Here is a 25,950-nt window from a genome sequence, read left to right as displayed (position 1 = left end):
TTTGATACTCCTTTTGTCTTCCATCTATCCAGGGCTCCAGTGACTTCTGTATCAACCCTGATGCTTATGTCTCCAAAGTGGTTAAAGAGAATGCAGTGCTCAGTGCTGGTAAGTGCTGGGACTGGCTTTGGCACAGGGTTCTGCAGCTCCACCTGTCACACAGGAGCATGGCAGTGACTGAGAATTTCAGGCTGTGTTTGAAACAGAGGAGCTGGCGTACAGTGGGAAACAAAATGTGTGGAGCTCTGGAAAAACAGCATTCTGGTCAAAAGTGTACATGTATGCATCAGAACCACCTTCAGAACCTTTCTCCTGCCTTGACCCTTGGGTGGAAATAACTGATAAGATGGAATAACAGAAGTCCCTGGATTATTTTGCTTTAAATATAGCACTGTTGGGTCATGTTTTCCTCTCTAAGTGACGGAACCATGGCAGCAGCAGTGTGCTGTTTGAGTTGTCATTTTTAAAACTTGCTCTTGGGTCTGTATTCCTCAATCTAGAATACTTATTTTTATATCTGTTATCAATAGTTTATATATAATTTTTTTCTCTTAATGGTGGCTATAAATAGTAGCCTCTTTGAAGGGTAAGTGAATGGAAACTGCTGCAAAGAAGTATGAATTTCCCTTTCCATTATAAATGCAGTATTTTGACTGCTTTGTGTGTCCTGTTCCACTTAAAGCATGTGCCTGCATCACAGTGGCATCCAGCTGAAGCACTGATATATTTGGGGTTTGTTGCTCCTAATTTAGACTGAAGTGGTTGTTGAGATGAGGGGTGCCTCCAGTTTGAACTTCACTGGGGCAAAGATGGCATTCAGAGCCATGGCTTAACAAAAAGGTGATTGGGTGTCTGCCAGCAGAGATACAATAAGTGCTGAAAAGGAGAAGTATTTTTAGGACTGAGTTTGCTGCTTAGTTACCAAAGTTAACTTTTTTTTCCTGCCTTCTCTCCCCCGATAGTTCCTTTATGTAGTTCTGTGTATGGTAAAACACAAATAGGCAATGGCGCTGATTTGTAAAAGGAGTGACTTGTGTTTTTTCTGGTTCTTATTTGGTGGAACCAGAGAACTTTTGCTGTGTGTGCAGAAGGTCTGTGCTTAGCCAAATGCTGTCTCTCAGTGTGCAACTGGCAGGAAATTAGGTATGTAGCTATGGCTGAGGATGCAGGGATTGGAAACAGTAAAAAACATTTATGTCTGGAGACAGAATGTAGTATAAAAGAATACGTACAGATTGATATTGCAACCCTACATCTTATTTTTGGAATGCCTTATTTATTGATCTCCTGGGAAGGAGATGATAGAGCCAGACAGTGCTCTTTGCAACAAAGAAATGTAGTGAGGGAAGAGAATGAGTATTTAGCATAAGATGAAAAACCTCTCTTGGCTGTGAAGGTGACAAAGATGTGGCTTCAGGTGCCAAGCTGGTTTCCTGGTTGTTCAAGGAAACAAGTGGGTCAGTGAGGCTGAGGGGAAATACCTGATGCTAATGCCAGCTGTGTGCTGTGATAAATTGTTAACCCAGCTTAGCTCTGGAGCATGTTTGGTAACAATTAGATTGACCCTGGGAAGCTAAAGAAAGGCCCCTTTGTGCTACTTCTCCATTTCAGTTGTCCTTGCCTGCTGGACTCCTGTGGTTTTCCATTGATCAGTATCATTCATTTGGAGGCTAACAGGGAGTGCAGGGCTGACATTCCATCCCTCCTCCCACATTCCCCGGCAGGGACAGTTGGCTCCCCGAGGGGAAAACAGGCTCTGCTCCTGCAGCACCACGATCTAACAGTTGTTAGAGCTCCATAAACAAGTGATTGGGTCTAAGGGAAATGTGAAGAGGAGGAAGAGCAGGTGCTGCCACAGGCCTGGGTCAGGAGAGTGACCCCTCCATGGGCTCTGAGTGTGTCAGCTCCTGCTGCCAGGAGCATTGGTGAGCACCTTTTCCTTTCTCCAGAAGGAAATATGTCTAACTTCTGAGCCTGCCATTGCGCTAGGCAGCTGCTTGGGAGATGATTGAATCTTCTGTCTTCCCATGTGGGTTTTCACTGCTGTGTCATAGTTTATGATCAGGAAGTTATGGAAATAGCTCTTGGTCCCCAGTCTCGAGATCTTCCTGTGCATCTGAGCAGGAAGAAAAATGATGACATGAGGACTGCAGTGTGGCAATTACACTTTAATCCAAATAAAACCTGTTTAAAAGTCTGGAATAAGTGTTAGTATCCCTTGGCTGCAAATTGTAGCAGCTGCTTTGTGATCGGCTGAGCCATACGTACAAGGAGAGCGATGAGCTCCAGGAGACAGGGACAGTCAGCATCGATGCTGTCCTCTCAGAGGAAGAGACCCTGTTTGAAAGCCCCTGGTTCCAGTGCTTTATACTCTCTGCTTTGCTGTCTCTGCTCCTTGGATGATGTTCTCTAACATTACCAGCAGTGTAGACACACTAAAAGAGAGTGTGAGTGGCTGGAGGGGTTCAGGTAGATCATGGAAGAAGACTGTCACAGGTGTAGGAATCATGTTTGCTGTGGGAATCACTTCAGCTGAAGTTGGGCTGAGTCTTGCTGAGGTATCTGCTTCTGGCCAGTGCTGAGGTCTGGCCTGCTGGGCTGGGTGCTGCCATTTAATTTTAAGTATATGAAAAGCAATGAGTAATCCTAAGAAGTTTGGTAGTGCTGGGTCAATTTTTCTCTTTAATCACTATTTTTAGCTGTTGTTATTACATACAATGTATTGTAAGATTCTCTATGCTCTGACATTCTGACTGGGACTGAGCCATCAATATTTGCAATATTTTTTTGCTGGTGGCAGTTGTAGTTTTCACAGAAAAATAACTGAGTTGAATACTCGGCAACTAGTATGTTAATATTCCTGTTTATGTATTAATTGCTGTTTTCAAATCTAAGTGGAATTAATGGAGCTGAGAATAATCTGATTAAGTGCATTATTACTGTCATGTTTTTAGCTAGAGAGATGTTCTTGTTTGCAGCTAAATTTGTGCTGCAGTAAAAAAATGATGGGGGGAGAAAAGGGAGGCAAAGAACTTTAATGCAGGTTTCCTGGAGAAGGAAATACTTAAATAATTTTGCAGAAGAGGCTGATGTATGTGCCTAACTCATCCTGTATTCATTAACTGAGATAAAGCCAATGGAGTTGAACAGTGGCTGTATAATCAGCTCCTGCTGCTAGTAAAAAGACTTGGTGCAGCCAAGATGTTTATTTTCCAAGCAGGAGGCCATCTTCTAGTCCCATTCTTTTTCACTGATATTATGTTATTATCAGATGACTTGTTGCATAAAATTAAATAAAAAGGCACAATCTGTCTAAACAACAGGAAGATCTTCCTCCAGATTCTCTTACCAGAAATCTGCATGGGGAACAGCCACTCTCTTCATCCGAGGGAGCTGTAAACCTCGGGGGATGGATAATGGAGCCTTTTAGCTCCAGTCCAGCCGAGCTGGTCAGGCTGGATGCTGAGGCTTGGCTGCTGAGATATGAGCAGGGAGGGTTCTTGTCATGCCCAGCCTCCTAATTGGCCCCCCATTGATGCAATCTCATCTTGGAAGTCCAGAGCTGAATCAGCCAAAGCACTGACACCATCACTGCCTCTGTTTCCTCTCTAGAAGTAAGGTCAGAGCAAAACCTCAGGTGGGGCATTGGTGTCTGCACAGTTATTACCTGAGCTCAGAGTACACTGCAGGAAAGAGTTTGTCCAAAGAAGTTCTCTTGAGAATCCTGCTGAGCTGATGTTGGCACTGAGAAGCTGTTTTCCTGCCTGGTTTTGTTGGACTCCTGATTAGCAGAAAGCTTTGAGTGGAGGGCAGATGGGACAGCTACAAGCTCTTTGCTTTCACCAATACAAGAGTGGGATGTATCAGAGAAATTAAATGTTCTGCAGATACCTCCCTTTGCTGTCAGACTGGTGCCTTAGGGAAACAAAACTTCTGGTGAGGAGCACATTACCTGGGCAAGAAACTCCAGCCAAAACAGCTGCCTTCCTTTGACACCACAGGTGCTTTCTCTGATGATTGAACCCACAGAGACAGCCTCATCTGGGTGTGTAGGTAAAATGAGCACTGCTAAGAGAGCACTCAATTAGGGATGAAGAAGAGCTGGGAAAAGCTGTTCTAGGTGTGAGGATTTTCTTTGGAACTAGGATCTTTTTTTCTGATTTCTCTCTACAGACCTTCTCACTGCCTTTTGGCAGGTGCATAATGCCATTTTTGCATTTTGGCTGGGCTTTGAAGTGAGTAGTAAGTCTCCATGGTTGCAGAAGCAGTAAGTAGTTCTAGCAGCTGAAGCTGTCTTTAGTAGGAAGCTCTACTTTCCTTTCTAGGAAAAACAGACTTTGCAAAAATAAAGCATTTCTGGTAGTTCCCTTCCTTGCCTTCTGCTCCCACAATGCCTGTGCACCAGGAGTGAGTCAGGAGGACTGCTGCTAGCAACAGCAGGCATGGGCAGCTGCAGATGTGACCCCACCTAACCCTTCTGCTATGAACTAGATTGCCTAAAGGCCAGCTTCAAAAATCAGATCAACCTTTAGGAATTTTCCTTGAGAGGAAAATGCATCAGAAAGATAATTATAGAAAGAAATCGCCTGGAGCTGTTAGCAGAGTGCAAGTGATGGATTAGTGTAGCTGTTTTCTGGTCAGAAATGTGAGACTTGGTGATGTACAGGATAGCCTCCACCAGGTTTAAAACAGGTGAAGAGTCTTTCCTCTTTTCCTGATGGCATGGAGGCAGGGGGCACGGTCCTCTTAATTTCCAGGCTTTGCAGTACAGCATCACCTTAAGGCAGCTTCATTGCCTGTTGTAGCCACAGATTTAAAGCACCACAGCTCGGGCTCAGTGCAGGGGAGAGCTGCTCCTGATGGCTGTGCCTTTTTGGGAAGCGTGTTTTATGTAGAGTGTCACACTTGTCAGCAGCAAAGCCAGTGCTACCACAGTGATTCCTTGTTGATCCTGCCTTCCAGGGTGAAGCAAGGCAAGCACTTATTTCACTGTACTGCTTTTTGCTTCACTTGTAACCAGCAATCTTTATCCTGGGCTTACAAGCTGCGAACTATGATATCAGGAACTCTCATCTCCAATCTGCCCGCCAGGGACAATCTAGAAGGCCCTCAAGAAACGTTTCTAGAGCTCTGCATTAGCAGTATGTCATGCTTATTGCACTTACAAAGGCGATGTAAACTTGATACCACTGTGGGAGCTTAAGAGAAACCTTTAGTGGTTTGTTGGTTTAAAATAAATAGGTGACAAGATCAGAGCTCCTCTGGGTCACCGTGTGTGGTGCTGTGCTGTTGTCTCAGTGCAGGTGTGTTTTAATCCTTTTTCACACAGCCATTGTGTGTGATTTATGAGCCAGGGAGGAGCAGCCCTTTCCTTGGCTCAGCAGTTGTGGACAGTCACTTCTGTGGTCTGCCCAAAGTGAGGCACAAAGCAGTTCTTGCTGCCCTCCTGTCTGCCCAGAATTTGCTAATTGCTGTTTAGAGGCTTGGCTGGGGAGATGTAAGTCGTCCCAGAGAAAGAGTCGGTGGGAGGGAGATGGAGCAGCTGGCAGGAGCTGCCCCAGAGTAGGCTAATGAATTATAAATAACAGCTGTCAGGTTGCATTGGCAGCACACAGGGGCTGACAGGCTGTGTTGTAGCACTTGGTCTCCAGCATGCTGCCTTGCCGAAAGGTGCATTCAATATTTATGGGAAGTATGGCAGAGTCAGGATACAGGCAGGTCTGCTTCCTCCACAGCTCTGCTTGCTTCTGCTTGTGCCTTTTACTGATTTCTGAACTGGGACTCAGCAGAATAGCTGTGCAGCCTGGAATATGCATTACTGAAAGTCACAGAGAGAAGATTAAAAAGAATGGAGAAAAGGTGCTGGTGGAGGGGGAATGCAGAGGGTTTGTGTGTTTTAGGGCTTTTGTAGTCTTTACCACACCAACGTCACCCTTGATTTTGCTGAGCTGGCATGCTCCTATTCATCTGAAGAGGAACTGTAAATGTTTGAGGAATAATCTAAAGGTATTTGGATGATCAAGTCTTTCAGAGCTCCCTTCCTTGATAACATTATTGAGGATGGCTGGGGAAAGCCTGGTATTTGTAATTTGTGTGTGCTGGCAGTTGATGTAGTATTGTAGAGGGCTCATGAGGGCACCAGGCTGGTTTCACACACATCTGAACGAAGAGGAACACAGCTGCGTCTTCAAGCCTGGAAACAAATGATGCTGTTAGCAGAACACAGTAACAGACTTATCTGGAAGTTTATGAGTGTCTTCAGTGTACTGTAGTTGGATTTGTCCTAGACTGATGTCTTGTCTTAGGTTTATGTGGTGGGTAGTGCCAACTTCTGAATAAAACTTTTTCTGCGTTCCATCTGACTTTAAGTGGAGCCAGACCCGTTGCCTATCACTGGTTTAGAAACAATACAAAAATACTGCAAAGCTGGAACGATGTATCTGGCCTGACTTTCTTCTCTTGTGTCTTCCCAGAGACTCTCCGCTATTACATGACCTGTAGTGCTGGATACCCCAACCCTTTCCAGCAGGTGAGTGTAAGCACCCTACCTCCTTCCACCCCTGGGTCTCCTCATCCTGCAGGGTGTAGGTTAAGGGCTCTTGGTGCCAGCAAGCAGCCAGTTACAGGGTGTTTGCTCTAGGGAGCGCTCTGGCTGCTGGTAAAGCTTTGGCAGCTACTTCCCAGCGCTGCAGGAAGTGGCACTGTGATTGAGTGAAGAGTTTTTTCCAACTTTATCACTACCTGCACAGCTTCAGGTCCAGGATGCCCCCTTAGAAGGGCCTGTGTGTAAGGTGGTGAGAGCCATGGCTTTGTTTGTGGTACCTCTGTTTACAAGGCACTTGTCTAAGAGCAACAATGTGGAGACAGCACCACAATTAATGCCAGGCTGGAAAACTGTGTAGTTCCTGCTTTGAATCTCTTCTTGAAGGTTCTTTTGGGTTAAACAGTGGTGACACTCCACTCCCAAAATGCAGCCACTTCTGTGGGTGAAGGAGTGTTTTTCACAGATGCCTCTTACAAACCTTTGAACATCTAAGGGATTTATCCTGAAGTATAAATGTGAGTCATTATTCTCTTGTGTGGGGGCAGAAGAGCAGCACCTGGGCCCATTCCAAACTTTGTCGTATGCATCAGAGGCCAGAACGGGCCCACACCACCCACCATCTGGCAGACACCAGCTGCTTCACCATTTATATTTAGGATTCTTTTTAAACCTTGTCTTCCTCTGTTTTAAAGGGTGGGGTAAGAACACTTCAGGCTGTGGTTTGATGCATCTCTGCCATCTGTTGCATTTCTGGTTGCTCCATGTACTCCCTGACATGCTATTGCATGTGAAATTCTCTTGCTGCTTTAAAGGGATGTGAAGGCTGCACCCTAATACAAACAACTTCTACTGTTAACATTATGTCTTTCTCATCCATCTGATTTAGTAAAAAAATCCAGCTGTGTTCTGTGGTGAGAACTTGAATGCTTTGTGTCTTTTCTTTCTCCTTCCCTTCTGTCCTAGAGCCAGCCCCAGCTGTGTGTACATTTTTTGTGTATGTATTTTGTTCTTTGTTTGTGGGTTTGTGTTTTTAGGGTTTTTTTCCTTTTGGTTCTTCCCTTCTCCACTTCTCTCTGTCTGTACTTCTTCCAGTTTGGTAAAAGTCAAACTTAACCCTGTTGCAGCTGCACTCATGTCAGTTGGGACATCTTGAACTTGTACGATTCATACAGAAGATGCTTCAATATTTGGGAAATAGGATTTCAGTCTTTTCCCAGGAGATCTGTTGGTCTGTGTGGCCTGAACTGCTGAAACATTGCATGTTTTGTGTTGAGCAGAAGCTGTCAGGGAGTCACAAGGCTCTGGTAGAAATGCAGGATGATGTGTCGGAACTCATGAAGTCAGCGAGCAGAGAGCACCCCACCTCCAAGGTAACTCTCCTCAAGTTTGCTCTCCCTTTTCTTTGTGGCTCCCCTCAACCTTGTACAGAACCCAGGATCAGCTCCTGCTAAGCATTCCCTTGCAGTAATCACTAGCTTGTTGCTTGCAGGAGTATCTTACTCGGATCCAGGAGGTTTTGAATTCAACAGAGATCAACTTGCAGCAGCTGACAGCTTTAGTGGACTGTCGGAGTCTGCATTTGGTGAGTTCTTGGTAACTGGGCTTGAGCTAAGAAAGAACAAAGGGGGTGTAGAGCCTGTATTAGTTTGGAGTTTCAAATCTCTGGTGTGCCAGAAGAGTGCACAACAGCTTTTTACTGATTGATTCCAGCAGAAAGGGGAATGAGAATTTGGATGAAGTTAGCTTTCAGTTTAAAGATCAACACAGAAAACTAGGTAACATGCCTTCATACATCTACAGGCTGCAGCCATAGAGGCCTTCAGGTTTGGGGTTTTTTGTGTCTAGCAAATAACTTGTTGCCTTTCCCATGCAGTGCAGTGCCACTGCCTCTCTAAAGGCAGAGACACAGACAGTTCATGCTTCTGTTCTTGGGCATGGAACATTGTGAGGCAGCTGAGAGACTTAATGAAAAATATCGTATCTTCAGCTGGATGGATAAGTTTGCCTTGGCTGTTTATTTTTGTTCCTCTTAAAGTCTGATTGTGGGCAGTTGAAAATATTTCTGTGTCTAAATCCAAGCTGGTTTTTGTGAGGGGAAACAAGGGTTAGATCATTTATGAAAAATACTTGAGTCCCTGAAATTACAATAGAACTATGCTCTAGAAAAGGGAGTGCGATGTCTCTGAGTTGTTTCAGAGAGTGTAGTCTGGAGAAGGGCTTTTGAGCTACAGCTCAATGTTAACTCTGCACTGATCAGGAAACTCCGCTCCTTTCTCTCTGCAGGATTACATCCAGGCTCTGACAGGCTTCTGCTATGATGGAGTGGAAGGCCTCATCTACCTGGTTCTCTTCTCCTTTGTCACAGCCCTCATGTTCAGTTCCATTGTCTGCAGCGTCCCACACACTTGGCAGCAAAAGAGGTACAGAGAGGGTTTAGATCCTGTAGCACTGTAGAGCTCCTTCCCAGTGAAGACTGGCTGGATTTGTGCCCATGAGCATATGGAGCTCATTCCCACATGATCCCCAGGAGTGTGAGGGATGAGGCTTTATAAGCACAGGTCTAACAGGAAAAAAAAATTGTTGTGTTTTGCTCTGGCTGTGGTTAATACTAACATCTGAACCTTATTGCACTGGAATATTCTGTGTGCAGAGTATTCAGCACACTGTAGGACTGTGAGTCAAGTCAGCTGAATGATTATAGCTCTAACATAGAGGTAATGCTTGAACTTTTGCTCTCTCTAAAATTCTTATTCTCTTATGTTGCTTTGGAGACATTTTTTTACTATGGGGAAGAGAATTGGAATAAGGAGCAGTTTACACTTGCCTTTTTAGCTTTGCTCATGCTGAGGTGACTACTTTGCATAGATAATTGAAGGCAGGAACTGTCTTGTCAATAGCATGAGCAGGTGAGAGACTTGCAAATTGGAACTGGTGTTGATGATGATAACCAGCTTTAGCAAACCTTCTCTTCACTGGCTGGCTGCGGCACCACATGCAGCTGTTAAAATGGCATTGAGTTTTCTGCTCTTGCAGAAGAGCAATAGACTGCAGCGAAATCTCTTCTGTGGTCCTGATTTTTGTGGTAAAATAGAACGCCCTGAGCAATAGCAGGAAGCCAGAGCTGGCCCAGTGTGCAGTGCCCACAGAGAAGTGGCCTTGGGAAGTGTCAGAATAGCCCTTGAGAAAATGGCTGTTCCTCACCCCTTCCACAGGCAGCTGCAGAGACCTTACCACGAAGAGCACAGCAGTCTGCCTGCTGGAAGGAGAAAGGTTTACCCAGTGGCACGTCTTGTGCTGCCCTCCCTGTGGGCTGCTGCCTGCCCTGCCAACCCCAGCAGGCTCAGGCTGCTGCTGTGAACTGAAGGGTTCCCTCTTGCATTCCCTGGAGGGCCATCTCTCCCCCAGCCTCCCTCTGGGAAGTGGAGGATGTTGTACTTTATTGCCTGTAAGAGACTGTGCAGGCTGCAATTCCCCGATCTTCAGTGCCACCATGTGGTGCAGAAGCTGCAGGTGGCGTTTGGGAGGTTCTAGTGGTGTCTATGCTGTGTAGAACCTTCACTAGCTTTGTCAAGCACAGATTAAATATGTTTCAGACCTTGGTGCTCCACCCCCTAATTAGGGAGATGAAATAGCAGTGTGTATTATATAGGAGGGGCAAGAGAATACTATGGGGAGACAGAAAGAACCAGCTGCCAAACAGTTCTGTTCTCTGTTGGTTTAAAATCCTGGCAGTTTTGAGAGGATGAAGCCTTTAGACACAAATTTTGCAGTTTAGTCTCTGTAAAGACATCTGTGATTTTCCTAGAAGCTGAAGCAGACCCTTTGCAAACAGAATGAGAGTTCAGAGGGGTCTACAGAAGACTTATCCTTAAGAGCTCTTTGCACATGTCTACAAGAAATGGAAGGACACAGACTGCAGTTCTGTGGGGTTTGTGGCGCTACCTCCCCATTGCCTCTCTTTATTGTTTGTTGGGGTTTTTTTAGTGCTGTATATTTTGGGATGTGTATCCATCCTTTGGTTGTACAACTGGGCACTTGCAGACCGGTGCTGTCTGCCAAGCCCTGAGAGAAGCCTGCAGGGGGGCTGGAGGGGATCACGCAGTGTGCACCTCCAGATGGGATCTGTGGGAGGTCTGAGTCACTGTGATGTAGGCTGTGTTTCACACTGCCACCCTGAGGCATCCCAAACGGGTATGAACGTGGAGGTGTGGAAGATGACTGGGAGGTTCCTAGGACTACCATGGTTTCCTGCAAACCCCACATGTGGGGTAATTGTAGGGTTCTAGGAGGAACTTTTTCTCCTTCTTGCAGAAGCTCAGATGATGATGGGGAAGAAGAATCAGCTGCTCAAGGGAGTAGACAGACACACGATAATCTGTACAGAGTGCACATGCCCAGCCTCTATAGCTGTGGGAGTAGTTATGGCAGTGAGACCAGCATTCCAGCAGCAGCACACACAGTCAGCAATGCTCCCGTCACGGAGTACATGTGAGTATCCCCACAAGAAGCTTCTCCACACTGCTTCATTCTCATTTCTGTTGGCTCAAGTGCTGCAAGGTTGGCACTTCTGACCAAGTGGTGAAAAGCGATGAAGGATTTTGTTTTCTGATTGGCATCTAATGGGAGAAGGGAATAGCTTGAAAGTGCTGCACTAGAAAGAGTTTTGTTAGACAGCATGCTCCAAAATGTGAACAGCTTTGTGCTCCAGGACTCAGGAAACTATCTAAAGAAAAGAAGTAGGAAAGTAGTGTCTGGGCTTCTTATTACACAATGATTCTGATCACCAGAAGACTTAATTCTTCAGATGGAGCAGTCTTGCCAGAAGCCTCCCCAGAGACTGAGAGCCAAGACAAAATCTGTGGGCTCTCTCTTTCTACAGTATTTGCAGTCAGCTCTGACATCTGTTGCAGTTTGGAGCTACCTAGTCCAGGTGGGATCTTCAGAGCTTTCTCCAGAAGTGCCTAACCCTGATTACATTTGGACTATCATCATGGTCCATCTTTTTTTGGGCTGCCACATCATTTTGTTTATCCCCTTAGACATTGTCCTCATTTTATCTCCATTTCTGCCACTTGGCAGTTCTGATGCTGCAGGGAGGCGGATTTTCACAAGGACCTATTTTTAAATCACTTGATGTGATTCATTGTGGGCCTGTCTGAGTAAGAATGTAAAAATAGTGCTCAATCTGAGGAAAATTATGATAGTTTTATGCCCTTGTCTGAAAAAGGGGGATCCACCTGGCCTGTAAGAAAAGCTTTGAAGGAGACTGACCCAATACAGTAGTTCTGGGGGTGAGGATGCTCTGTCCTGTGTCCCCATCAGAGACTATCCCCAGAGAAGCATGGCACGTGCCCCGTTACCATGTGTGTCTTCCTTTCCTAGGAGCCAGAATGCAAATTTCCAGAACCCCCGTTGCGAGAATACCCCGCTCATTGGCCGGGAGTCCCCACCTCCCTCAGTAAGTCTCTCTTTACTGCTCTTCTCTGCTTCAGCAACTTTGGGGAATACACATTTGCCACTCCTGTGTACTCCCAAGGGAGCTGACTGTGCAGCCAAACACAGGATCTGGCCCATAAATGGCAGCAGCTTGAACAGACAAGCTATGTCTCACCTGCCATGGAGAATAAAACCCTGCTATGCTGCTTTGGACATTGCACACAAAAAGACTAAAACTCAATCAATTAACGCTGATAATCCTATGGGCCCAGTCCTGCCACCACTGAAGTGCATGAGTATCTTGATGGGTGACTTCAGCAGGATGATTCACTTGCATGCAGTGTACTTGCTATCTGTGGCATTGGTTCCTCAAGTTTAAAAAGAAACTTGTTCAAACTGTAAATTCAGAGTTATTGCTGAACCTCTCTCCTTAATCCGCCCTAAAGAGATGGTAGGATGAAACCTGTATTATTTTTTTGTTGAGATTTTTTTTTTAAAATCTTTCTTTCACAACTGTTTTGCTTTCTTTGAAATCTATTTCTGTATTTAATTTCCTATGGAGGAAAAAAAGAAACTTTCATGGAAGGTTTTGGTATTTGGAGTGGCCTGATAGCCATTTCTGTACAATGGATAAAACATGGGCTTGTCTTCATGTCTGGGTAAGAACTAAATTAATCTTGCCCTCCCTCACTGGATCCTGTAAGCCTGATTTACAGCAGAACCTGGAGAACATGCCATCCCACTGCTCACTAACTTGGTGCTGTGATTACAGAGGATGAGTAGTAAAATGCCTAATGATCAAACAGTCTTCAGGTATAGGTAAAGAAAATACTCTGTGGTGCCTGGGCCAAATTGATGGGAAGGGGAGGAAGAGGAGGTTGGCGGATGAAGGTGTAGGAAATGTGGTGGAAAAGAGGGCATCACATTCATGGTTTCACTTCAAGAGGACCAGTTCATCTTGCTGTAGAGGAAGTGGAAATGTGCAGAGTTGATCCTTGTCTCTGTCCTTGGCCAGACCTCTTCCACCCTCCCCGAGGAGGTTTCCTGACCCCTGGTGTTCTGATTGCGAGCTCTGGTCGCGTTGTCCACTCTCAGCAGCGAGGTGGTCTCAGCAGAAGCCCTGACATGCTGCACTGCTGGTGTTCCACAGGGCAGAAGGGCACTGTCCCTCTGGTACTGCCAGGGCACATGTTTCTTCAGTGTCTGGCTTCCCCTTGCCCTGCAGCTCTTCTGCTTCAGAAAAAGCACATTTCCTTCCATGGGGCTGTAGTGAGGCAAGAAGTTCCCTGGTTCTTCAGTAGCTGTTTGTGTTAATACCTTGAGTGGGAATCTGAGTCCTGGTGCCTTAGGCTGGGGTTTGGGAGTAGATCAAGATTTTTTTTTTTTTTTTTTTTTTCTTCAGAGTAACTTGAACTGGCAGCCATCAGTGTGGGCTATGGGGAAGTGCAGGAGCTGGGGAGGATGAGGGAGCAGCACTGCACCCATAGAAAAGGGAGCTTCTCCCCAGACGACACAAGGAACCAGGCCATAGGATAAATGTGTTTCCTGGAGGGACGTAGTAGGCAGTGGAGAAAAGAAAAATACTGTCTATTCTCATATTGGCAGGCAACAGGGAAAGGCTTTTCTGGGATTTTCGTATTTGCAGCTCTCCGTAGCAGGTGGCTGAGACTGTACTGAGGCAGAAGAAGTGGTAATTTTTCATAGCAAATTGTCTGTGGGAGGAGAGAGATGAAAAGGGAGTACCAATGCACACATCCCTGCCTCTTTTTGGGAGGGAGGAGAGGGAGATAGCCATCCGAGTAGGTTATGTCCAGTGGGTAGACAGAGCTGACCTATTCCATTTAGCTTTCTGTGAACAGATGGTGAAAACTAAGAAGTGATGATCCTGCTGCATTGTTTGTCCGTTACTTTTCCTGGCTTTTTGTTCATTTGTTTGTGTTTTTCCTTCTCTCATTCCTTCTGTTTTCTCCTTCTTACCACAGGGATATTCCCTTAGGGTTGTAGAGCCCACCTTGTCGCTGACACACACCACAGTTTCACTTGCTTGCACTGTGTTTTTCATGCACGTTGAGGCTGCACTCTCTTTTTCTCTCTCTTTCTTGCGTCATCACAGTTGTATTTGGCTGCCATGGACAGTAGCAGCCATATGAGCTGGCAGCTTAAGCCCTCGGACAGTGCACGGACATACTGGTAACAGCGCCCGCAAATGGAACAGGTACTGCAAAAAAGGTCCTTCTTGCTCAACCCCTTCTCCACTCCCAACCGCTCCCTTCATCCCTGCACTGTTTATCCCAGGCCAGTGCCTTTTATTTCTTCGCATTCCTTCCCTCTGCACCTCCCACCCATTCCCTCCTGCCAAGGGTTAAAATGAAAATCCGTTTTGGCTCTGGTGCAGACTCAAGGAGCAGTATCAACCTTCTAGAGGCTTCTGGTGCACATTGTGAGGGTTGCAGGTGCCCATGCCTTGCAAAAGCTACCTCACAGCAGCTCACAGTCCACACCTGAGAACAGCTTGAACACCAAGTACCAAGTGCTCAAACGTAGAAATAACCTTGCACTTCAAAAGCAGAATAGAAGTTCTCCCATCACAAGAAGCCATTCTCTAGAAGCAAAGAGAGCCTATTTAGCAGGACTTCAGTCAGGAATGGTTGTCTTCATTCAGCTTTTGGCTTTTCTTGAACCCCACTGCTGTTCTGCTTGTCCTTAGTAGTCATAAAACCATGTGCCCAAAACCATCAATACCAACCTGCCACAAGCTTTTAACTTATTCGTAGGATTTTTAATTTTAAGCAGTCCTGAAGAGGTACTGTATTGCCTGTCAGATCTGTGTGCAGCTTTTCCTTTTATCCTTATGTTTAAGGTCAGAAAGGAGCAAATTTTAAAAGAAAAGCTTCCCTAAGGGTCCGGATATAATCACTAAGATCTGTTTCATTCTGTTTCAAAACCTTTTACTGTTTTGTTTGTTCTGTGTGTGTCTGAATCATCCCATCCATGTCCCACGGACTCTGTGAGCAGGGCCCTCCTAGTACCATTTCACTGTCTGAATTCCTTGTGGGCTGTAGTTGCTGGTGTTCTCCAAGACAGACAGTGTTTCCTCCCTCATGACGAAGCCACGCGCCCACAGAAAGAGGAGGTGGTCTGCATTTTTGGGGGTTATTAGCTTGGTTAAATGCAGGGTATGATTAGGGTTACCAGAAAACTCAGGTGGTGTGAAGAACAGTGCTCCTTCAAGGGAGCTACAGCCATGCAGTGACTGGAAGGTGTTGGTTCCAGTGGGAGCAGGGAGCCCATTGCTTTTGGCTCACGCAGTCAGTGACGCGCATCTTGCATTCTCTTCCCAGAAATACGTGTCCCTAAAGCTGCTGTTCCTTCTTCTCTGCTGCTCTTGTTGGCACTTTTGTCAGCCTTGCCCTGGATTCCTTTCTGTTCTGTTGGTGCTTGGTCTGCATCCCTGCTGCCCCTCGCTGTCTGCCTGCCTGCCTTGGGGCTGCTGGGAAGGGTCTGGATCGGGTGTCTTGATGCCTCTGCCGTGGTGCATGAACGCAAACAACCTTGTCTGAAAGCGTGGTGCCAGCACCCTTGAAAGGCTCACAGCTTTCTCCAGTCTTAAGTCTTGCTAGGACTGCTTTTGGGCCTCAGCTTGTGGTGGGTGTTCTGCTTTGTTGTTCCTGCAGGTGGTATTGTAGTGATGTTAGGTGGATCTGTTCCATGAAATAAAATATTGGTGAGGGTGGGGAAATTCTAGGGCCTTCATTCTAGGCTTGAAATCCCTGGGTTGAAACATGATCTTGAAACAAGACAGTCTGCACTGTCTTCTGTTTATCTATGGTCCCACCCGAGATTAATGTGGCTGTCTGAAGAGCTATGGAAAAGGGACTGCATTCTTTCCAAGGCTTTAAAAACAAAACCAACAGAAGCTCTGTTCTTTTGACTTGAAAAACTTAAGTTCCTTTGAATTCACAACCCCCTGGCTGGAATTAGCTGTTTCCCTGCATCTTGTGCCTCCCATACATAATAACACCAAACCCTGTGTTTGTGTGTGTTTACTGTGCTCTAGCTGTTTGAGATCAACCTTTCAGAACTTGAATCCAGAAGCTTTGGTCTTTATTGGATTACCTGAATAGCTCTGGCAGGAAATCAAAGTCAGGGTAGCTCGAGAGAAATACACATGGGGTTTTAACCACAAATAGTAAATGGTTTGTACTCAGTCATGGTTTCATATGGTAAGTGATCCTTCAGCATAGCTTAGTTAGCTGTGAAGTACTCATGGAGTTCACAGCAGTCAGTAGAATTGATGGCCTCTAAAACGAACTGATCGTTCCCTTAATTTTTTTTTTTGTCTGCAACCAATGATTCCTTTGTGCCCAGGCTATGTGTGTCAAGTGCCTAACTAGTATCTGCTGGCAAACCACACCTATGAAAGTTTTATACCCTCAACAAGGCTGAATGTGAAGGAGAGACTTTTATTTTCTTTGGAGAAATACAAAAATAAACCTGTGTGCGCTCAGCTGTGTTTGTCGGAGCTGGCTGGTAAGTGACTGAGAGGTGCTGTGTTGAATAGCACAAGCCACCAGCAGGAATGGTAACAAGAACTCTTTCAGGTGCCCTTCTTAGGGAAGCTGACAGTGAGGTGGAGGTATGGGTTGAAACTTGTCCTCTGTGCTGTTTTTGGAAGGGTAAATGGGGGTGTATAGGCACATGGGTACTTCCAGTGAGCGTGCTGGAAGAATGACTGGATTGTGCGTGTTCTTTAACCTTCTATGAAAGCTCCTCTTTAAAGGAAACTAAATGCAACTGTGAACCTGACAGCTGTGGGCCTCAGAGAGGAGTCCAAGACCTCCTTGGTCTGAATTGTGCTCAAGCTTTTTGTCTTTAGAATCACTTTTTAAAGGAGTTAACGACCTAGTGATTTTTTTTTTTTGTAACTCAACTGAGGACTCAATTAATTTTAACTATGAATGATATAGTTTGGTTTCATATCCAAAGTGGCAAGTGTCTGCTGATACATCTTCAACTGCTGGCCTGTCCAGATGTTGGGACCTGTGTGTTCCACAGCATCTTTCCTCTGCTTCCCAGCAGAGGATGCAGAGAAGGACTTGGAGGAAGGACTGCAGCATGTGGAGAAAGCACTTGTACATGGAGGATGATGCTGTGACTGAGATCCAGAGCATGCTGATAGAGCTGTGCTGGTGAGAGGTGCACAGTGAAGTGTTGGCTCTCTACTGCCAGGTTTCAATCATACTTATCATGGTCATTAAAAATACCCTTAACAGAAAGAGTAACCAGTTCAGACTGTACTGGGAAGAGGCACAAAGGTGCAAAAATCCTGAGTTAAGGAGAGAACATCAGCCCTAACTCTGACTACTCTGAGTTTGTTCCTTGTGGTGTTTTTGCAGGTAGGTTTGAATGTAAAATACTCTCTGCTTGACTGTCCAGATCTTGTGTTCCTGGTTACTTTGTTTTAGTGGCACTTAAACAACTGTGGGGTCTTTTCTTTTTGGAGGAAGGAGGGAATTATTTTCAACTTCTCCATCCATGATAGGTGTATTTTATACATCTTTGAAATGCAATTCATCAAGTGGTCTTCTTGATTTTAATGCTTTAAAGAAAATTTATGTTGCATGTTGTGTGCTGAACCTTTATGACTTGTCCAGAAAGATTCACAATAACCTTCCATTGTCTGAGATTTTTTTTTTCCCTAAATACTTCTTACAAAACTTTAGCACCTGGAAAAGTTCTCTGTTCATACTCATCTCCTATCACATGTCACTGTAAAGAATGCAAATGGAAAATGAGCAATCAAATGCATTTTTTCTTCTAAGACCCTCTTCTTAGCATGAGGGTTGGCTGGTAATTTCAGCATTGCACTACCTGAAATGTGCCCTACTTACTCTATCAGAAAGTTCTTTGGCTTCTAAACCTCTCTGAGCCTGTTGGGTTATTCTCCTACGTGTTAATAACGCCCTAAACTTTATTTCTGAAACAGTAATCACCTCTAATAAACTGTATAGATTGTTGTCCTTAAAGTAGCTCAGGTTGCTATTTTCTATCTTTTGCCTTCTCACTGACAAAAAATACATCTTAGAAAGAACAGATGTACCCTTTGTCTTCTAAATATAGATGCTGTTTCTGGGCCAGAGTTTTATATTAAGATCCATGTTCTGCAAAAAGTTTTCCAATTATGGAAGACACTAAAAGCTGAGTGTGCAAATAAGCCACAGGTGTCTTCATCTTGTGCTGATGGGATCAGCTCTGCCAGAGGAGCAGTTTCTCTCTTCCATTGTACAGAGGTTCAACCCAGGTCAGTCTTTGAAAGAAAACTGATAAAAAACTGTTAATTCTCTGAAAACCACCATGGACAGCTGAGCTTTTGAGAGCCTAAAGATGCCTCATAATGTTCTTTCCCGGGGGCAAGATAAATCATACCTCCTGGTGTGGAACTGCCTTTCAGTTGTCTCTTTGCCAGCTTAACTGGCTATTTTATGTGGTTCAGTTTAAGAGGTGATAAAAAGTCAGTGTGCTGAAGAGCACTCTTGGGAAGTAAGCTGTGGATATTATAGAATTACTCAAGCTCCAGAGGGTATAAAAAGAGGAATGAAATGTCTGTCCTCGTTGCTTGGTTGTTAATATCGTGGTAGCAGAACCCAGAAAACATCGAACGCATTGGTGTAAAGAGGCAAAGTTTTGTTCTTACTGCTGGATATTATTTGTGTTTTTCAGCTCATTATTCAAAGCTCAATGACGTTATCTCAGTAGCTTCTGGGAGCTGTTTTGGATTAGCTTGCTTAGAATAAAAAAAAAGAGAACAGCACCACCACTCCAAATCGAACTAACCTTCATCTTTCTGACTTGCTCTTCTCACCCCCACGCTGGAGTCTCATCTGCTGCTGCCTGGTGCACAGCTTGGATCCCAAGCCACAGTGGGCTGTCACCCACCTGATAACTTGCTAATATCATCCTGTTTGATGGCAGCTTGATAGGGTCCGTTCTTTCTTGGGCATAAATTGTTTTGTTATTCCTCACTTTTCTTTCAAGCTGCCCATCTGTGGCATGTGCAGTCTTCTGATACCCTCATTGCTATAAAACACAATGTGAAGATACAGTGAGCACCCATTTTCTTTTCAACCTCCTTTTCTGGCATGGTTGAATGCAGTAACATGACTAAGAAGGGATGAAAGTGTGGGGTGGGTTTTTACATCTGCATCATTCCCATTTCCCTCTCTTCTCCCAAGCAACGTATGTCATGTTTTGACTTAGTGACTATTGGATTTCCTTCTCTAGAGAGCTTGGATAAATCGCCAGCACACCTGCACTGACCTGGCCAGCACCCCTGCAGCAGACTGGCAGGATGTTACTCAGCATGAACTATGCAGTGACTTGTGAAACTTTCCTTGTAAGACTGAGCCAGCAGCTCCTTGAGATGCTTGCTGTAAATACACACCGTGTTATGCTGAGAAGTGGTAGAAATCTGTGGTTCCATTGTGACATTAGTCACTCTGACTTAACTTTGTTTGTTTGTTTTGTGTTTTTTTTGTCTTGTCTTTTCTTTCTCCAGTACACCTCCAGCATGAGAGCCAAATACCTCGCCACCAACCAACCTCGTCCAGATGCTGGCAGTGTGCATTAAAATGAAAAAGCAAAAGCAAAAAAAAAAAAAAACAAAAAACAAAACCCACACGTGCAGTCAGACTAAACAATGTGCCAACTGCTGTGCCCCTGTGCTGTCCTCGTAGAACAATCCTGCTGTTCTGCCCAAAATCCAGTGCAGCTCCTTCTGTTTCTCCAGTCCAGACCACCCTTCCAACCTGGTACCTGCCCACTGAGTGGAAGCTCCTTTTGAATTTAAGCCTTCACCTTGTTGTACCTGATGTGAAAGAGAGCAAACATGTGCAGGCAAGCAGCTGAGAGCACCGGGCAGGAAACTGGGCCAGAGTAGCCTGTCAGAAACAGGTGGTGAATATCTTCTGCCCCCTTTTTCCCCACTTCTGTTCCAAGAGGGACTTGGTGAAAGACGGTGGTAGATCTTCTTCACTTCTGCAGTGGGACCAGCAGCCTGTCAGACACCACAGAAGCAGGACTCAGTGCCTGTGACTGGTGTGCAACGAGGGAATGCACAGCGTCTCAGTGGGAATCCTCTGGTCCACTGCCCTGTGTGGGGGAGGAGGGAATTCCTGCCTCATGGTGTCACTGCATATCTGCTGGAATTTGCTCTAGAAGAGCAAACCATTTCACTACCCTGGTTAGCGCTTTTTTTTTCAGTCCATTAAGAAAATGCCTTTTTCTTTCCCACTTTATCTATCATGTGAATTCTTGAGGAGGAGCAGGGGGGCCCAGCACCAGTCAGTTACCCTGTCTGTTGCTCTGGACCAGACCTCTCTGCTCCATCAGGGAAGCCCAGGTATTTGCAGATGGCATTCTGGGTGCTGCCTTTCCTAGGCCGACACAGATCAAACAGGAGCCAGCCACTCACTTGGTGCCAAATTTTTCCAGGGAAAGACTCATAAGACTTCATGGGAGGTATTTTTGCACTAAAGAGTTTTGGCTCTCTGATGCTAGATCTTATGGGACAGTCAGTTTGCAAAAGCAAGAGAAACTGGAAGCACCAATGGATTTATAGCAAATGCAAGTTCTCCCTGCAGGAGTGACCTGTGAACTCTGCTGGACTTTCTTTTTTCCCTTTTTTATAAATCATAATCTACAGCACAGGGTTGCTGAAATGGCATTGAAGGAGGTTTTTGGAGCCTCAGTCCTAACACACTCACAAGAATTGTCAGTGTATTTTCTGTGTTCTAGAGTCAGAAATCCTGGACAACATTGTGACTGTCAGAACAGGTTTATATTTTATTCTGTTTAATTTTGTTTAGCTTTTGAAGGCACATTGCTAACCACTATCTCACCATACTAATGCACATGTAAGGCATTTTCTAGACGTGAGGCAGAACAAGGCTTGCAAAGGGGCAGCTGGGTGCCTGCAGAGGGCAACATCCTTCACTGGTGCTGTACTTCCCACTGAAGAGCAGTGCTCCAAAGGGCACTGACAGCTTCCTGCTGGAAGAGGAGACTGCCTCTTGGGAGGTACTGTCAAGTACTTGCCCTTTCAGTAGGGTAACTGATGTTCCTTTTTGTCTTTTTACCTCTTAGTAGGGGCATCTTAGCAGAGCTACTGAGCATTATATTAAATAACTGGCAGAGGAAATTGAGTGGGAAACATCTCTCAAACTGGAATGGACCCAGTGGCAGAGGCAGTTCATCGTCACCTCAGTGATGTTCAGACTCGGTATTTGTTTACCACATGTTTGCTGTTTGGGGCACAGAATTACCAATCTGCCTTTACTCAAGTCAGTTGCCTTCTTGCAGTGAGGTGGGAACTGCTCCTGGCAGGCAGCTAAACAGGCTCATGGGATCTGCTGGGAAATGGTACCAGCTCTGTGGCAGAGCAAGCTTTGCGACTCCTCTTAAGATAGAAACCACTACTAAACTGCAAGGCCAGCTGTTACCATTCAAAGGAGTGAGAGACAGGGAGGAGGCATCACCATACAGCCAGGAAGAGAAGGTTTTGGAAAAAACTTCACACTTCAGCATAAATCTCTGGAAGCAGGATTTTCTTGCTCAGGACTGCGTATGCCCTTTCAGACACACTGGATGGGCTTCACATGAAACATACCTCTGTTTTATCAAATAACAAGGGCAGGGAAACGTGGTCACAGTTGGTATGGAGGGACACTGTGGCTCATGAGCCCCAGGGTTTCCATCCTGTCTTAGAGCCTACCAGGAGATGTGGGTGTGCAGGGTGTGGTGATCTTGCAGGGCCCCAAGCACCCCCAACTGCTCTCTGGGGGGAACCCCAACCTTTCCCTCACTTTGAAGGAAGAATCAAGAGCCATATAATCCTTATTAAGACTGAGTTGTTCTGCCATCATCCCTCCTTGCAAGGATGTGCTCCAATTGCTATTCGCATCATCAATTTTAGGGGACCTGCCCTGAAATCTGTGGCCCAGTCCTACTGGTGGAAGGCGAGTGTTTTGGAGGCTGAAGGGTGTGGGGAACCCTGTGAAAACAAGTGCTTCTGTGTACCAACTTCTTTGTACACAGAATGCACCTTGAACCTGTGTGACTGCACTTTGGGCTGGGTCTAAATTGCCACAGTGGCATTGGCTGTGCCACACAGTAACAGGAGTGAGCCGATGCCTTTGTTTGCAGCATCTAACGGAGCAGCCACCTTGACCTGCTTCCTTCCAAGGCTTGGCATAGCCACTTCCAACAGCCAGAACAACTTCTGACAGTGTTTGGGGCTCGCAGCAAGGCACAGCTGTGGAGATATGTGCTCTGTGACTTCAACATGTAACTGGAAAGAACAATATGGAGATAACATTTTGCTCTCTGGAGGCCAGCACAACGTGACTGCGGTGTGAGCGGTGTACCTGTGTCCAGCCAGCACTTCCTTTACTTGACATGGATATTGCACTTTTGTAAAGCACCCTGGAACGCTGCTGCCCCGCTGCATGCTGTGCAGAGCGCTGGATAGGAAACACAGACAAATGGGTTTCTTTTGGTTTATTATTATTATTATTACTACTTTTTTTTTTTTCCTTTTTTATTTTACTGGAACCTTGAGCAACAGTGTGGCATTTCTGCAGGCTGGTCTGAATGGATCTGCTGAAGAACAGATGGCCTTTGCCTATTTTTATGGCTGCGACATAATCAGTCTCATCCATATGGTCACATTTTGTCTGAGGAGGGGACTTTGAAAAGCCAAGATCTCCCAGACTCTGTGCCTCCCTCTCGGGTGAACAGCAGGTGCTATCTGGCGAAGACTCATCTGTTCTGGATGGCATTCATGGTTGAGGGAGTCCAAACTCTTCAAGCTGCAGGAGGTAAAGCTGTAGAGACTTCTCTCTCTTCCATCGTCTCTCTCTGTTTTTAATGTGACAAAATGCCAAGGCCATATCACTTGGTGTGTCCCAGCTGACCTTATCGGACATTTCTCATGTTACTGGTTGCTAGAAAAAGGGTCCAGAAGTCGGGGGAGCTGAGATTGGCCTCTGGACACCTCGCTGACTGCAGAGTGGATGGCAGCTTGTCCGGTTGAAGGTGACTGCATTGGTGAAGACACTTCATGTTACTTTTTCAGAAGCACAAATGTGGTCATTGGCTTGTCTGGTTGGCTTGGTTTATTTCCACTGCATCATCATGTGTGAATGATACTTTCTTTTAGAACTGAGAACTCTTCCAAGCACACAAACATCTCCACAATGTGAAATGTAAATAGCATGTTGGACTCTTGTGTCCAGTGTTCAAGACTGCATTGTAATTGTAAAGGAAATCAAATCAAGACTTGGCTGTGAATTTCTTGTGCTGTCTTGGGAATTATAACTGTAGTGTTTGTATCCTGTATGTATTATTAAACTGAGTTCATTTTGTGTGCTGATAAAAGGGTTCAAGCTAAGATTTTTAGCGTGCATCCATGTATCCAAATGTGAAGGATGGAGTGCTCCCTTCCCCTCCTGTCCTTTTTAAGTTTTCTCCATTTGATAGGTGTTGATTTTCCGTGTACAGTCATCTCAGCCAAGATGCAAGGGATGTTCATTTGAGTGCTTTGAGGGGGACACAGTGCATGGGGTTTTAAGTGATCCTAAGTTAGGATTTCCATAGCAGTTCCCTGAAACTACATGAAAAGTTTGGCCTTTCTGAGAGTTAAACCATTTCTCAGGGAGCTGCTCAGCCATTGCTCATGAGAGCTTTGGGTGCTACAGGGGAGCACCCAAAAGAGAGTGTGAGACAGGAGTGGGTGGGTGCCCGTCAGAGCGAGGTCTAGGTGCCTGTGGGAGCAAACCCAGGCTTCACTTCTGGTGCCCCCTTCTCTTCCTCCCAGCAGCCACTGAACTACCATTCTGAGCCCTTTGAAGAAGAGAGAAGTGTCTTGGTTTGTTGATCCTCGCCACCCCCCTGATTCGGGAGGAGATGAGGTGGATGGGTTTCCCTTAGCTCAGGAGAGGAACTGTCTTTGAAGCACTTCCTACCTGGGGTCCAAGGAGAAGCCAGGGTCTTCCCCAGCTCGGCAAGTGTGCCAGTGTCACTCAGTGCACATCTCTGGGTGGGAGGGGAAAAGCCCTCCAGGGAGGTACCGAGCAGTCAATCCCATGCCTTGAGACAGAGACCTGACAAGGCTTGGTTTGTACCTCCTTTCATCACAGCCTACTCCCCTTTTCCAGAAATCGTGTGCATGCTCTGGATGGCTTCCCTAGGCATTCCAGGAGGCCCAGCAGAAGCGTGGGATGTTTTGGTAGCAGTTCCTAGATGGCTGACAAGTGGTCTGTGCTTTCAGGGGGGTGTGGGATCTCTGCCAAGCCATGATGGTGAGCGTGCTGCCCAGCTGGGAGAGAAGGGATGGGTTACTGGTGGCCTGGAGCTGCCGGGTGCTCACCCAGCCCCTGTGGCTGCATGAATAAAGTGGAACATAAATTAATGTACAACCAGAAAGTTCAAAATACTCCTTTCCTAAAGAGGATAACTGTAGCATGAAGCTCTTAGGTGCTCTGCATATTTGATACCGCTTCGCTCCTCACTATGCAATTCCCAACTCCTTCCTTCCTGTTCCTCCTCTAATCTCACACCAAGACTTCTCCAGTGGCCTCTGCCCAGGAGGCTGCTGAAGTCCCAGAAAAGCCTCATTTCTTCCATTGTCCTCTGCACTGGGTGCAGCTGCCCAGCCGTCACGTCGCGTGCCTCAGGTCCCTTGGTAATGGGAGGCCCCATGAGTTTTACTCACATCATTCAGAGGGAAGTTTATTTTCTTGGACACTGTGCACAGAAACCTAATGGTGAACATGTACCTGGCCTTTTTGTAACTTCTCTGTTTTGTTTTTTTTTTTTCTTCTTAACCATAATGGTTGTATATCATACCACTTTATATACATATATAATATATAAATATATATAATTTTTTTTTAAACTTTGGACCTGCTAGTTTCTTTCAAGTGTTCCTGCACTTACCCAAAATGTTTTTAAATTGTGAGGATTAAAGAGGATTGAGCCCATTTTTGTATCTTTACTTTTAATTCTGTAGTTCTATTGATTGTAACGTAGCTATTTTTTACTGTAACTTTTTGGTTTGCAAATACTAAACAAAAAAACCTAAATGTAATTTCTGTGGTTTCTATTCAGCTTGGGTTTCATGTTTTAAAAATAAACAATTTAAAACCATTGTTCCTGGTTATTGATTTGTGTTTTCTCCCAAAGTGGGCATGGGGCTGGGCTGGTGGCTGCTGTGGGGACGTCCTTGTACCTGGGGGCAGAAGCTGCTGGAGCAGCCATGGGACACATCAGCCTGGGCGATGTTCTCCTGTGCCCAGTGTGTTTTAACCCCTTGAGCCCCCTCTGCTGCTTTGAATATTTGCCACTGGAGCAGCAGCAAACACGAGCGGTTCATTATCACCAGCACAAGTACAAGAAGTGTGGAAAAATCACTGGGGATCGTGCCCCACCAGCTCAGCCCTGTCGAAGGCGTTCCTCTTTGGGAGAAGATGAAGCTCAGTGTGGGCTCACCTGGCTCAGTGCTGCCCCAGGGTATGGTGGGTTTCTTTTTAGTTCTGTTTGTGCAGTTCTCTGATCACAGGCCCGCCACCGCATCGCTATCACCCAGTGAGCTGAAACCTTTACCTTCCTCTAATTTTCCCCATCTGCTTTCTGCCTGATCCTGCCAGTCAAAGGAGACACTGGGCTCCTGCCCCCATCCTGTGCTATTCTTGCCCTGACCTCAGCCCCTCCCTTCCTAGGTGTGGGGATAAGCAATAAATCAACTCTGTCTTTGTAACTGCTGTGTATTTTTTTTAAATGCTGTGAGAGTGGCTGAAACCCACACCCATGCTCTCAAATCTCTCAAATCCTGCCCATGGGTCCAGTGCAGACCCTGTTGTGACTTTCCCCCTCATGGCTGTGAATCTCAACAGACACCAGTTTTCCTCCCTTCA

At 45.7% G+C, this 25,950-nt stretch overlaps 1 protein-coding gene across 3 annotated transcripts in view; it reads left to right on the top strand.

Moving 5' to 3' along the window:
- TTYH3 (tweety family member 3) overlaps positions 1–25,184 on the top strand; it is a 74,305-nt gene extending 49,121 nt beyond the window's left edge. The window contains exons 7-15 of one of the 3 annotated variants that reach the window (XM_042036791.1): positions 33–108; positions 6,474–6,529; positions 7,822–7,914; positions 8,034–8,126; positions 8,828–8,964; positions 10,856–11,032; positions 11,927–12,002; positions 14,094–14,195; positions 19,536–19,638. In XM_042036791.1, coding sequence (XP_041892725.1) covers positions 33–108; positions 6,474–6,529; positions 7,822–7,914; positions 8,034–8,126; positions 8,828–8,964; positions 10,856–11,032; positions 11,927–12,002; positions 14,094–14,174 — 789 coding nt within the window. In that variant the 3' untranslated portion in view covers positions 14,175–14,195; positions 19,536–19,638. Of the gene's footprint in view, positions 1–32; positions 109–6,473; positions 6,530–7,821; positions 7,915–8,033; positions 8,127–8,827; positions 8,965–10,855; positions 11,033–11,926; positions 12,003–14,093; positions 14,196–19,535 lie in introns of all 3 variants that reach the window. The other 2 variants (XM_042036792.1, XM_042036793.1) reach the window with 2 other exon arrangements.
- The last annotated feature ends 766 nt before the right edge of the window (positions 25,185–25,950 follow it).

The sequence above is a fragment of the Corvus kubaryi genome, unplaced genomic scaffold (assembly GCF_017639235.1).
Source record: "Corvus kubaryi isolate FWS band 111438036 unplaced genomic scaffold, C.kubaryi_AGA036_p1.0 37387, whole genome shotgun sequence".
Classification (NCBI taxonomy): domain Eukaryota; kingdom Metazoa; phylum Chordata; class Aves; order Passeriformes; family Corvidae; genus Corvus; species Corvus kubaryi.
The sequence above is the reverse complement of the archived record's forward strand: the minus strand, read 5'-3'. Positions and strand labels throughout refer to the sequence as shown.